The sequence below is a fragment of the Varanus komodoensis genome, unplaced genomic scaffold (assembly GCF_004798865.1).
Source record: "Varanus komodoensis strain SLA01 unplaced genomic scaffold, ASM479886v1 scaffold4, whole genome shotgun sequence".
NCBI classification, from domain to species: domain Eukaryota; kingdom Metazoa; phylum Chordata; class Lepidosauria; order Squamata; family Varanidae; genus Varanus; species Varanus komodoensis.
In genome coordinates this window covers 28,132,085-28,146,754 of record NW_025335941.1, presented here as the reverse complement: position 1 = coordinate 28,146,754, position 14,670 = coordinate 28,132,085, and the positions used below count along the sequence as shown (strand labels likewise).

The 14,670-nt window shown below is 40.4% G+C and overlaps 1 protein-coding gene across 1 annotated transcript; it reads left to right on the top strand.

The window, feature by feature from the left end:
- Positions 1-985: 985 nt before the first annotated feature.
- On the top strand, positions 986-14,211 carry LOC123029307. The gene is made up of 6 exons (XM_044442140.1): positions 986-1,048; positions 2,583-2,849; positions 5,521-5,766; positions 9,434-9,571; positions 11,059-11,178; positions 11,673-14,211. Exons 1-6 carry the CDS (start codon positions 988-990, stop codon positions 11,849-11,851), a joined length of 1,011 nt encoding a protein of 336 aa, XP_044298075.1. The 5' UTR covers positions 986-987; the 3' UTR covers positions 11,852-14,211.
- Positions 14,212-14,670: the final 459 nt, after the last annotated feature.

Genomic DNA, 14,670 nt, shown 5'->3' with positions numbered 1-14,670 from the left:
AGCCTGAGTAAACAGTGCATTCTCCAAAGGCACATGAAAATTGCCCTGGTTTCTGCCTCCTGAGTCAGACAGGAGAGTGGGTGCTGCTACCTCTGGATGAGGCCGTGCCAATTCTCCATGGTGTGATCTCCCAGCAGTTGGGGCTCTGTATTACCAATAACTATTCTAGCAGCTGTACTGAACTGTATACAACCGAGTACACTCCTTGAGTCAATTTATATGACATCATGTTCAGCTGGTCTGAGCATAATTTTGCGTTTGTATTACCAGTTCCTATATGGTATAATTCATTTAACAGCTGGATGGTGCTCTTCATCATCAAGAGGACTTTTAGGCTTTTAGGCTTACCTTGACTGTTCTAAAGGTACAGAATTCTTTGCACACACTTTGATACTCAAAAAATATAGGATGTGTTTATACACAGTGCAATAGCAAGTTCATTTTATGATAAATGAAAATTTACGGATTTTGATTCTAATCCACTTTGGCAGCTTGCAGCTAAGTTGTTCCCTGTGTTCAGTGGTATTAAGTTAAGGTTATTTTTAGCTGGATCAGAGATGTTATATTTCATTGCACTTCGTACCCATGTTGTATCAGTGAATAAACCCCAAAACGAAGGGCTTAAAAAAAGAGGGAATGGGCACAATATCAGGATTTTCTTGGCTTCTTCCTCACGTTGCCCTGTTGTCTAGAATGGCCTTACTCAGACCACTATTTCATCTCTTCTGCATCTTAGTTTTGCACACCCCAGTTCCTGCGTGCAGGGCCATTGCAATAGATCATCAAGGTGATGTGGCTACAGCACGAACTCAGTCAACCAAGCACCTTTCCATTCTATTTTAAATCTACATTAGTCTTCTTCCAGTATATGTTCTTCTTCTTCTTCTTTTTTTGTTCCTGCTTCTGACATCATTTCCTGAGTAGTACATTGGTTTAACAGCAAAGCCACATCATCTTCTCAGCACACAATGTAAGAAGATGTTTAAAATGGATTTGAGTTTTTCTTTTCCATTGCCATGCATGCTGATGATTCTGACTATAATTAATGGTAAGTGGGAATTTTCTTTATACAATTGGCACTGCTTTGCCTAGGTGAGCAGAAATGGTCCTTTCATTCAATTCATTCCCCTCTCCTTTTTAAAGGAGTCTACAAAACTCAGTGAAATACTGGTGCCATAATCGCTAAAGCATGAAAAGGGACAGTCAGTCCAAAGTAAGACAGATTCTCTCATAAACTAATTGCAACCATATTCCCAGATTTACTGCATCCAAAACAGAAGAGAAATAAGTCAGCTTGAGAGGCTTTGCATGCAGTATAGCGGTCAGATAGGAGGTTGGATGACATGATTCTGGGGTTCTCTTCTTGTTTCTCGATGTGACCTTGACAAATTAGAATTAGACAACTTAGAATTGCCAGACAAGAAACACCCCCAAATCATTTAGGTGCGTATGCCCAATATATATATGTTTTCAGTGGTTCTTGAGCTCCTATCCTATTTTAAGCTGTTGTGAAAAGTTGGTTCTTTTGCACTTCCATTCATGATTTCAGAGACAGTGACCGTGATTTATGGCGAAGGCATCTTACTAGCCTAAAGTAATCCAGGTTTGCAAACACTATACAGATGCCTGAATTTCTTTCATTTTGTGCTAAGTAGGCAAAATTATTTCTGTTACTTTTTGCATTATATGCAGTGTTAACAAGACAATTCTGTGAACCATATAAAGTCATTGAACAATTCATGCTTCTTGAGGCTGTTTCTGTCAATATACCCCAGTGGTACTTCAGTATCCAAGTGACATCTCAGGACAATTAAAATGAACATCCTGACTTCATAAAGGAACTGACACAACCTTTGAAAATATCCAGTGTATTACTTAAATTAAGAAATGCATTTTGTTCATTTGACTTGTTTGCAATAGTGGATTAAGGAATAGCCTTGTAGGGCACAAGTCTCTTTTAAATCTGAGATGTATACATTGTTAACTGCCCTACTTCATAAATTAAGACTTTCAGTCTTGCTTCTGAGTGTGCAAATATAAGATGGCTATGTAGGTCTCGCTCAGTTCAGGAGAACTTGCTCCCAGGAAAGCTGGCAGAAATTGCAACCTTATGATGCAATCTTATGTGTGTCTACTATCCAGAAGTAAGCTCTGCAGAGTTTAATGGGACATATGGGACATATGCCAAGGCAGGCATGTTTACCATTGCAGCCACAGTAACTAACCAAATGGACATTAAGGAGTATGTGTACGTGTTTTCCCAGGCAATTGTATTCCAGAATCTCTGGATTTTTACACAAATGAAAAATAATTGTGAGCTTAATAGGAGAAAGGGGAAGAAGATATTATTCGGATCTGTCTTGTGAAGAAGCAAAGGTCTTTCATCTTTTTTTAGGGATTGCAATGTTACCTCTTCTGTCAAGTATATTGCCTTCCATTCCTGCATATCTAACAGTATCTTGAAATATCTGTTGCTATGCCGAGAAGTTTCCCTTTTTTCCAGTGTGAAGACAAATGTGTATAATGTCCATGGTACATGAATATTCCATACCGTAATGATGACTCCTTTATTATTCTTCCAGGCCAGGATTGTGCTGATATAATCCGAATTTCTGGGAACGTTGGTGGGAATATTTCCATCCCTTTGGAAATTCACAAAGAAAGCTATATCACAGTCTTTAAAGAGGCAGACTGTACTTTCTCAAGAAATGTGAGCATGGATGATTGTGAAGATCCTATGTGTCTGAGGAATGGAAACTTGGAGATGATTAATTTATCAGAAGATGATGAAGGAACATATAAGATTACAGCTGGAAATGACAGCAAAATTTTCTTACTTAAAGTATGTGGTAAGTGTATCTTAAATCTGGAATCAACAATGACAAGATCAGAGAGTTTTAAAACATTGCTGCTGCTTCATACACACTGATTCTGAGCATGCCTACTCAGAAGGAGATACCATGATGTTCAATGAGAGTTGTTCCCAAGTAAGCATCCCGCCATAGGCTGCAATCTACAGACTGGCAGACTTTAATTAAAGCATAATCCCAAAATTTTCAGCAGAGCCTGAAGACTAAGGCAAGTGGATGCTGTAGCTTCTTGCACTCTGGTTATTTGGAAGCACCACCACTGTGTGTGGCAAATGAGTCTTCCAAACAGTTAAATATGACTGTGGCAGGCTGTGATTTGACACAGTGGCGTGGGTTTCTTTATTGTGGATAGCATAGTGGTTTCCTAGATTATGACTTGATTCATTTCATCATGTGCCCAGTACAATCTGGGCTGGAATAAAGTGCCTGGCCCATGTGAATTTGCTCTCACTCTGCTTCAATCCAAGGTTTGCAATGCCGTATTGACAGAGGTGGATTTTTTTAATCTTAAAGCTAATAACTAGCATTAGGAGAGAGATGTCAACATTTAGAATTTGAGAGGAGGGGGAGAGACTTTGCAAACAGCAGGAAATCACAGGGATTATGACAGGAGGGGGCAAAAGTAAGTAGAAACCACCTGGTGATGAGAAGAAGGTGGAATGGCCCTCTGGGGAGCTTGTGGGGATGCTTTTCTTTCCTGGTCCCTGCCCAGAAGTTCCTCACCCTGATCCAAAATGATATCTGAAGAAGATGCTTCTATATTTAGTTCAAGCTTGGAGTCACTGGCAAGAGTGTATGTAGGGAATAAACACTCAGACCTGAGGAGTCTGACTTCATCCCCTTAGAAAATGCAGAAATGTACCACTCTAACCAAAAGTATAAGATGACGGGTAGCAGGTTAATCCAGAGACAGCTCATTTATTATTGTCTCCATAGTTATCAAAACGGTGTCTCTGTGCACTCTCACTTCATCAAAACAGAAGAAAGGGGCTCCGCAGCAAATATAAAAGATGGGAAATTATCATTCAAGTGCTAATGTACATTATTCCTAAGTGCCACCAGGAGGCAAGAAGCAGAACTGCACCAACTCGGACGGATTCAGTGGTGCCCTGGCTATTCATTCCTTCAAGATTTAAATTATAAAAAGACAGCTTACAAAAATTAAAAACATCCCCCTTTAACTCTGATATTTAAACTGTGATCATATGCTGTACAGGAACCTTACCCTAACCTTGGTCATGAATATGCTTGTGACAAACCAGGAAGTATTCATCATGTATTCTTTTTGTGTTGTGGAGGCTGGGGCAAAATACCCTTTCTCCCCATTCCTTCTAACCAGAGTCTGCCCTCCCTATCCATTCTAAGCTTATGTGACATGGGGCCATCTAGCCCTATGTTGTGTACTGTATAAACTGAGTTACGTTTTCTTCTCTTGTGGAGGGTTTAAGTACTATCCCTGATAAAAATGATAACTTGCACCATATCCAATCCTCTGTCATGGTGACACCATCAGGTGACAATTTTAAAATTTATTATCTGTTCCCCTTTGAAATCAGTGGATTAGGCCTGGTGTCGAGTTGTGCGATGAGTATATTGAAGGGGTTCAATATATGTCGAAGGGGTTCAATATACAATCACAGCATATGTGTGATTCTCCCCTGTGTCACCCACAACTCCGCCCTGCTTCGATCATTCCACCAGTGTGTCTTGGCCATTCTGCTAGTGTAGTAAGGCTTCCATGGAATCATATGCAGTGTATCTTCAATATATGGAAGGAATAAGCAGTCCAGAGACTTCCAGATGCCTTGTACTGTAAACCTCGTAATATCTGGACATTGTCCATGTAGGCTGTGACAGGGAAACTGGAGTCCAAGACACCTACACACCATGTGGTGGCACCACTGGTATAGAAGTTCATTCTTTATTGCACACCCCTGTATATCTCTGGAAACAAAGTTGTATAAAGCCATATGAATCTATATGAATTGTTCTCCAAGACTCGAAGCATCCAACTTTAAGAAAAGGTGGTACAACTGTTGTATGGAAACAAGTCTTCTTTTGCAATCACCTTGAAACATTTCAGCAGGAAAAATGTATGAGAATCCATTAAGTGTTATATGTTGTCAAGGTCTTTGCACCAGAAGTTGGTGATAGGAGAGGCCTTTTCCAAAGGAAGTTTGCAGGTGGCTGTAAAAGGGAGCCCTTTCTGAGCTCTGACATTTCATTTATGTAATGCCAGCTGCAAGGAGATTCCTTGGTGACTATATCATCATCTTTCTAGAACCAGGCAAAGTCTTTTCTTTTCTCCCAGGAATTTTATGGTCTATTTAATTTTTTAAAGATTTTATGACTGTTTTTATATATTTATTCCTGTCTGATTGTTGTTTACTATTGTATTTTATTCTTTTAGCTTTTAGAATGTGCCCAGAGAACATTTGCTATTAATAAAATTAGAATGCATAAATGAAAAAATATAAAGAAATAATATGAAGGTAATTTGGTGACAGTCCTATATAACAGAGTAAGGATGAATGCCACACATAAGGAAGTAATTAATCATTATTGAGTTCAGGTATCCCATATATTCTATACTCAACAGCTATACATTAACTTTTCCCCCCAATTTGTTTGTTGCCATTTCACTGTCTAGAGCTGCCTCCGGTTGTTCATATTCATTGCTTAGCTGATGGAAGAGCCAACCTATCCTGTGACATAGATAATAAGTCTAATCGCAGTGTTTACTGGACTCTGAATGAAAGGCGTCTGAATGATTCTAATGCTTGTCAGAAGGATGCTGGCAAGAGGATTATTTTAGAAAAAGGAGTACATGGAAAGTTGGTTTGCCACAGAAGCAACACCTGCAACAGTTCCTCCATTGAGGTCTTGTGTAATCATGGTAATTTCTATTTTCTTTTCTTTTTATGGAAGTTGAAACTGTTGTTTTCCTGCACATATGTGTCTCTATCTCTGTCCTTCACTTGTACAAACCAATGCAAAATAACTTTCCTCAGTCTGTGAAATCATCTCCCTTTCCTTACCTACCTGCAAGCTTGCTGATACTTCATATTATGTCATTCATTGCTGCAAGGTTGTAGTTCTTACTTTAGAACAGATATCCCCAAGGAAGTACCCACAGTACCTTGTGGAAGTACTTTGAACGGTCCGTATGATGGGATTCCCAACAAGTTGCCTATAGGCATTCAAAAATTTATTTTTAAAAAATAATTTAATATATGTACATGGATTTGTTTATATCCATGAAAATGAATACATATTAAATGTATGACGCTTTCTAGTATTATACACAGGCTTCACCAAAGGAGACCAAATATCCAAATAAATAGCTATGTGAAGCTGGTGTTTTTATGCCACCCATTCAAATAGTGTCCCCCAACTGTCCAGAGCTGATTTGAAGGACACACAGGTCCAAGAGCTGCTGAGCAGAGGAGACAATGGGGAAGTCCTGTTCTGACAGCAGTATCCATTCTTGGATACTGATCTTGGATCCAACTGTAGACAATCTTTATCAAATAATCACACACGTTAGCTGCTTGCAACTGGCTAATCATCATTTGAACAATGTATTTTGCATGTTCATATTTATGTACTGGATTATACTGGTTGAATAACAAGCAAAATAACAAAGGTTTTTGAATGAATTGTAGACAATGTTTTGAATGAATTGTAGATGTTTTGAATGAATTGTAGACAATGGGTTCCACACAGACTGCAGATTACAAGCCTTGATATTTATGGTTCAATAATGGTGCTGTGCAAAATCTCCAAAATATAACTACTCCTGCTCTTTCAGGTCTTTGCAAACCTAGAGAAAAGTAGCAGCAATTACAAGGCTCAACTGACAGTGGTCTCAACATGAAATAAATGCATAAACATGCACTGCATGTCTTTTTCTTCATCTGTACTAACAAATATAGTTGAAAGAAACCTCCTTAAATACTCCCCAGACTTACCTTGTATATTTGAACATCAGAATTTTGCAAATACTAGGTGCTGAATGAATGCAGTTTCATAGCTACTGGTGAATCATAAGTTATTATTTTTTCATCCATCTCTTCATCTGTTATATTAAATGAATAATGAAAGTGATCATTCAGAATTTGTATTTTTGGTTCAGTTTTAAATCTTAAAAAAAAAAAAAAACCAGAGACAGAACCACTCCAGGCTTGCAGGTACTAAAATATAAAACACAATGATATGCAACAAATTGTAGATTATGAGACAAATACTCTGATGTCTATGTATGTCTAGACTTCACTGAAATTTTCCTAAGCCTGATCAAGTGAAGTGAGAGGTGGAGTGCTTTTGGAAATCAGACTGTTTCATTAAGATACAAAGTAGGAAAGACTGAAGACCAACAGCTCATTAGCTTACCGTTCCTGCCTAAACAATGAACTGAGCTATATAGACAGATACCAAATGTTATAGAGATTGAAATTAGCTGGGAGTGTGTAAGTGTTGCTTCCCCCCCCACAAACATAAGTTGATTTAGTTAGTAAAAGATAGCATACTTGACTTCAGTCCTTCCAGAAGCTGAACAAACAACGCCAACAAACTTCCCTAAAGCTTAAGCTGCTTTATTCCACTAGGGAAAAAAGTCCCATTTCCACATCACGGCAAAAAGCTTTATTAGGACTATTCATCAAAATCTGTGTGAATGACAAATTCCCTTCAAACAAGCTTTGAGTAGCTACTTGTAAACATTCTTCTGGTTGGCTATCTCCAACATACACTTCTCTTCATGCTAATTCCATTTTCTTCTATTGGCATTAACTTGTGTATTCTAATGAGAGCACATTCCCTCAGGGGAAATCCTTTGGGACCTGCAGGCAACATGGTCAAAGTGATCCTCTCCTCTCCTCTCCTCTCCTCTCCTCATCTCCCTTTCCCTCTGTCACCTTCTGTCCTTTTTCTTCCTACTCCCTGTTCCCTCCAGAGACATGCCACATTGGTTTTACTAGAGGTTTGAACTGATGACTTGCAGAGGCCTTTTGAAATACCCCTGCTTTATGGCCAAACTTTTGGGTCATGACACCTTCCCGTCAGAACTACCCTGAAACTTGAAGAGACCTCAGAAGAGGAGAGGAATCCTGTCTCTTGTAGAAAAGGTTGTGAGATCCAGGAGAAATTTAAGGGTTCAAGAATGCCAGCAACCTTTCCATGAATCCCCATTAGGAGCCATATACCATTTGAGGAGGATGTAGCATAGAAGGAACCTAAGTTCTACGTGGGGCTGCCCTTGAAGACAGTCCAGATAAGTCAGATGGTTCAAAATAGAGTGGCCAGGATGCTGTTGGGGACTGGTTGTTATTCTCACATAACTCCAGTCCTCTATCAGCTCCATTGGCTTCCCATTGAAGTCCGCGCTGAATTCAAGGTGCTGGTTATTACCTATAAGGCCCTAAATGGCTTGGGACCAGGATACCTAAAGGAACACCTTTTTCCCTATTTGCCCTCCCGCCCCCTAAGATTAGCAGCAGAGGCCCTCCTCTGGGAACCCTCTTTGAAAGAGGTCAGGAGGCAGAGTACTCGGACGAGAGTCTTCTCTGCAGTGGTGCCCCAACTATGGAATGTGCTCCCTAGAGAGGTCCGCCTGGTGCCATCATTATATGCTTTTGGTAGCCAGGTCAAGACCTTTTTATTTGACCAATATTTTAACATATAGTAATTTTAATTGTATTCGATTTATTTAAGGTATTTTAAATGGATTAGTTTTATGCTTAGTGTGGAACAGTTAACTTATTTTATTTAGGACTGAAATATTGTTGTAAGCCATTCAGAGATGACAGTAATGGACAGCCTACATATTTTTTAAATAAATAAAAATAAATAAGTACCTGGCCTGGTCCCGTGTCAGGTCCATCAGGTTCACCTGCAGAACCCGAAATACAAAAGCAGCAGCGTGTCCGCACTAGCAGCTCAGAGCCAGAGATGCAGTGCCTGTCTGGCAGCACATCAGAGATCTTTGGGCCCTATTCATGAAGAGGAAGCTTGCTCTGGATCTTACTGATTAGTCAGGAAGGTGCAGGGCATCAATGCTCCTTGTAAAGCTGCTTAGTTGAAGCAACTTCTTTCTCAGGGTGCTTTCTGCTGGACAGCTCCCCCACTAGTCTGGTCTTCCTGGTCCTTGAACCACAGAATTGTTCCTGAGAAGGCTGGGTGCTGACTTTCATAGCATGGATAGCAGGAATGGAGCACACACTAGATGTGGGAAGACTGTCTCTCTGAGGCATTGGCCCCAGTGAGAAAGGCTAATAGAATGGGTTATCCTCCCAAAGGGAATAGCAGCTTCAGGAAAGGGATTTCCTTCAGGACTGATACAGAAAAGAGAAGAACTACATTCCATATGCATGCATGTCAGAACTAAGATAACTCAGTCCCTGTGGCTGATCATTTAAAAAGTACAACTGCCCATGAAATGCAAAACAAACAAACAAAAAAAACAAAAAACCCAAAAACCAACAACCTCACTTTTAGGGGAACAAACATTGGCTTCCTCTGGTTAGCTACTGCCTAAGATCAAGCCGTCTCTTTCTCTCTGCCAGGGGACCTGCTACAGCACCCACTCTTCCTGTATATTGTAGCAGCATGTGGAGCCGGGGCACTCCTTCTGGCCATCATTGCCTCACTGATCACATGCAGCTGCATGAAAAGCAAGCATCATTTCACTCCTGTGCCTGCAGGTGAGTAGCAGTTCTTTTTGCTCTGCATGGTGCCTCACAATGCAATCCTAGGCTTGTTTTCTCCAAGCAGAGATGTGAAATGCATCAGGAAACTTAAGTGGACAACGCTCACAGGTTTTTGCACCAGCACTCTTCTCCTGACAGTCAATTTTAGCAACACTGGGGAAAAGCTCTTCTATGCAGATTTATATAAGAGACTGTCTAAAGTGATGATTATAGGAATATCTAAGTTCTTCCAAAGTTCACCCTCTCTGGAAAAAGTGGAAATTCAACAGCCAGGCTACCCAATAATCAACCAAAATAAAGTGTTTATCCTTTCTTGCTATGTTTTCCTTGGCCTCATTGCACCTTGCCTTTGGAGCTTTCTCTTTCTAAATTTCTGCAAAAAATTTTTTTCCCAGCGCACAGGTTAACATCACTTTCCTAATTTCAGACTCCCCAGGTCCTGTCCCCAGATTGGCCCTTATGTAGCTCCCTGACCACACATGCTACATAATCTTTCATCTAGTCTATTTGATCTTTCTTCAAATGCCTTTGCCTACCTTTTTGTACTCTTCCTGACACAGACTAATTTTGCAACTAGAAATGGTGTCATAATAAGCTATTTGAGAACAGAAGAATTCCAGAGGCTTCATCACGATATGGCAGTTTGCCTCCAGCCAAACAAAGTATAATGATATCAACATGCTACTTTTTGCAAAGTCCTCTTGTGCATGATGAACTGTCTGAAAAGTACTCAGTTTTGCTATGCTTGTCACCAGAGCAAGAGGCATCCAGATTCTAAAACACAGCTTGCTCTTGCAGTTCAGCAGAGTCCAGATAGCAAATCTAGGTCTGCTGATATCATGCCTGCCAATCTGTAAGTGGAATAGGGTGGCTATTTCTGCATCACCAAAAAGGACACCAATTTGCATAAAACTTGCATATGCTGCTATACATAGAAGTACATTTTGAAATAATTACTGTAATTTAAAGAGATATACCATACATCTCAACCTAGTGAGAACGAATGTTACCAGGTGACCTGTGTGTCTGCCCCATTGGCTGTCAGGTCCTACTGATGTCAAGGGCTCTGCTACTCTCCCTTCTCTTGGTTCTTTCTGTTTAAAGGGCTCTGGCTTGGAAGTGCTCTGGCAGTCTTTCAAACAGAAGACTGTGCTCTGTAAAATAGGACACATTACCCAAATCTGGAACTGATAGACATTGCCATTAAATTACTTCTATTCACTTTCACATTGTGCGTTCTTGTATTTCTCTTCTCTACTTTTTAGTCTCTCTCCCCTGCTCTAATACTACAGTATATGGTTTTTAGAGAAGAAACATGTATTCTCCAAAGGCATCTGGATGTTTTATGGGAGATGAGGTACAAATCTGATAGGGAACATTGTACTAGTGGAAACTGACAAGGCCAACAGTTTGGTCCACATTAGGAACAGAAGGACACGCATGATTTGTCCCCTTCAAGCTCTCATTATGCTTTCCTCTAGAAGAAGAGAAGGATGAAGGACTAACTCTGTCTGCCATTTCCAGTGAAGGACCAAAGAGTCCTCCTAATGGAGACCACTGCGAAGCTACCGAAGTTCTTATTGACAGTAGCCCCAATACTGGTAGGTACAATGGTGCAATTGTTGTTGTAATTAAACAGTCAAGATGTGTAGAATAACTAATTGTACATAGTTCTTCACAGAACAGTCTTTTGTATGCTCTGCTCTGACATAGAGAAGAGGGATGACAGCCATGGAAATGTTCCTCTATTTTCTATGCCATTTAAATCAGGACAATTTATATGTAACACAAGTCGAGAAAGGTTTTGAACCAGCATTTGTGCAATGGCTATTTCACACAGCATAGCAGATTACCACATGGACTGCTTTCATCATACATAGATCTTCTATCACGAATGGTCATTCTTGAGCAGCAACTCAAGCAGTAGATATGTTAATCAACTCCAGAGGATTGAGGCTAACACGTTTTAATGGAAGCCTTGTTTATAACAGTGAAAGGCACAAGGGGATCAAGACTTGAATGAAGATTCAGGAAGGTATAGCTATGAAGTGGTGTAATTTTTTAAAATGCACTTTCTTAATTTATTCCCTTAAAGGTCTTCAGACCAGTGAAAGTTTTAAACCGGAGCCCAAGATGGATCCAAATATTGCAATGGGACCTGAGGTGGAATCAGAGCCTAAAACAGAGGAAATGGCTGAGACAGAGTTTCAAGAGGTTGACAGCGCAGCTCTGGAAACTGTGGATGACTGTTTCCCTGATCCTATTGATGCTTGATCAGATGTGCTCTCCTTTATGCCTTTCTACAGATTAGGGCATTGGTGTTTCTTCATTCCAAGCTATCTCAGAATAATAGTGCCCTGTATAATTGCCTACCTTCAATTAGCCAAGCCTGCAAACCCACATAAAAATAGTCTACACAAAACAATGTGCTCCTACTTTGAAAAGATTTAGAATTGAATATGAGAAAACTAGGTCTCGTTGCAGATTTTTGTGTTCATATGATCCAAATGGTTCCTCCTTTGCTTCCATGTCAGTGTTCGGTCATCTTGGATCCTTGAGATTCTTGGTTCTGCCAAGCATGAGCAGGAGGACACACAACTGATAAATACCATAGGGAAATTCCAAAGCATTGTATACTGGTCAGAGGCCCCTAGACAATTCCATAGACATTTTGAATAGCATCACTGAGATGTTTTGCTTTTGCAGAATCTTGTGGTTAAAAGCAGTATTGTCCATCATGCTGGGTGTTTACATGAACCAAAGTTGATCCTTAGGCTTTAGGATAAGGTATCTACAGATAGGTAAGGTATCTACAGTAGGTGTCCTTAACCTGGAACAGATGAGGGATGCAGATAAAGGATATTCTTGGACTGCCTCTGACCTTCTTGCATACTATGTGCAAAGTGGAGATGGTGGCACCACTTGGACAGTGAACCCTTTGCCAGGCTGAGGGCTCAGAGATACATCCAACCTCATTGCCTATTGGAGTCAGTACTGACAAGCATTCCTCTAGTCCCAAAGTCTCTCTATGTGGGGGGGGGGTGCTTTTTTAAAAACTAGTTTTAAATTATTATATTCCCCTCAAAGCCATCACATTTCACCCATTCTTACTTAGCAGAAGGAAGAGAACCTCTGCCCTCACTGCTGTATGCTCTTTTGAAGGAGAAGCCAAAATATTTTCCTGTACATATTCATGCTCACAGTATGTTACTGGCAGGTAGTTTAGGACAGCGAGAGTTGTTTTGTCTTTATTTTGTTGATGAGGTTTTCATCAAAAATTGACTGCTGGGCTAAGCAATTGAGTAATTCGTAACCATTTATCCTGTTTTTTTAATGTTCTAAGCAGTTCACACATACTGGCATTATAAAAGACAAGCAGGTGTTTCATTATTTTGCTTGTCTTCCTTGTGGGCATGCTGGCAGCTGATTCCCAATGAAAGGCTCGAGAAATTCAGACAGCTTTACCCCTGTTGTGAGAGGACTGCTGTGGTCCTTAGCTAGATATAATGGTTTAGCTGCCACCTGAAACCCTGCAAGCAAGTACATGGAGGAGAAGCCTATCAATGGCTATGAGAGAGAGAGGATGATTATATGCTATTCCCAGTAGTGGAGGCAGTATGCCTGGGAACATGATGGGAAAGCCCTGTCGGCACCCACTGGCCACTGTGTGAACAGAATGCTGGACCAGATAAGCCTTTGGTCTTACCCACTGGGGCGCTTTTAATGTTCATAAGTACCTTAAATAGAAACAATGAGATGATCGTGGTATCCTTTGTCAACTTTGCAGTCTGATTAAGCAAATGACTTTAATTTTATTTAGGTGGCTGGATTTCATGTGACCATGAATATCAGTATAAGGCTTGGAACTGTGACTTGAGCTCTCGCCACCAGAGAGGAAGGAGCATGTGATTTCCTCCTGCTTTGAATGCCATGAAAATATAAATGCAGACTGTGGTGGGATATATTATATGGTGAATTAGCTCTGAGCTTGTCCAGTGTACTTTTAAAAAAAGGCTGATGGTGGCAGTTGCAGCCCTGATATTACATTACATTAGAACTTGGAGATGAAAAGGAAACAATCTGAGAATGTCTAAACAATTGGCTGTTGCTAGGCTGGCATTTCGTTGGTCAGGAGTCAGAATTTATAGTAGGCGCTTAAGTCAAGGCAGCTGATGTTCATGTTCCCTCCTCTTTGTGAGAACATTGCAGTAAAGACTTGCCTTGTCTGCCAAAGATTTTTACTGCTTGCACCTTGGTGCAGGACCTTCTCACACATGTTCTTCACAGCTTTATTGCCATGCCTGTACCCATGATGCTTGTAGAAGGCCTGCCTCTTGAACTCTGTACTGATCTGAAGTACAGGAATGGCTAGAATCCTGTTTTGCTTTTATAACTGAAAGCTGCGTATTTACTGCACTAGAGAAGATGCATAGAAAGCCAAACCCTAAAATAGCTTTAAGTACTCCGCAACACAGCTAGAGGATGTGATGTCCCCCCCCCCCTCCTCCTTCTTGCTGTACTGCAGCAATTGAAGCCTGGAAAATTCATTCTGCTGTGACGTTTTTAACCTGTGTTCATGCTGCAGTAGTTTTTTATGATGCTGTATCAATCTAATAAAGTGATTCTTTTATACATCTAGGACTATTTGTATCCTCTGATTATGACTTACCCTGGAAGAGCTACCATCTGAGAAACTTACACAATAGAGAGAGAGAAGGAGCTACAAGTGTCCCCCCACCCCAATTATAGTCGGCTTGGTCCCACCTAGTCAATGTCTTACCTATTTTCTCCATTCCAGCTCTATTAATGGTTCTATTAAAGTTGATACGCAGTCAGCAGCTACCCAGTAAGTACTGATTAGATGCCAAATGCCTGCTTTAAATTTTGCATCCAATCCAAACGTGGGCAAATGTCAGATATGTGGGATCAACTTAAGTTGATGCTGTTATTACAGTTGGAGCATGGTGAAGAGAAATTAAAGTATTTTGAGCCCTTAAACTTTTCTGAGTACCAGAACTGAACAGACCTTATGGTCTTTTCACACAAAAAAACCATCCCATTTACCCTGAGATCTCTTCATTTCAGCAGCGTAA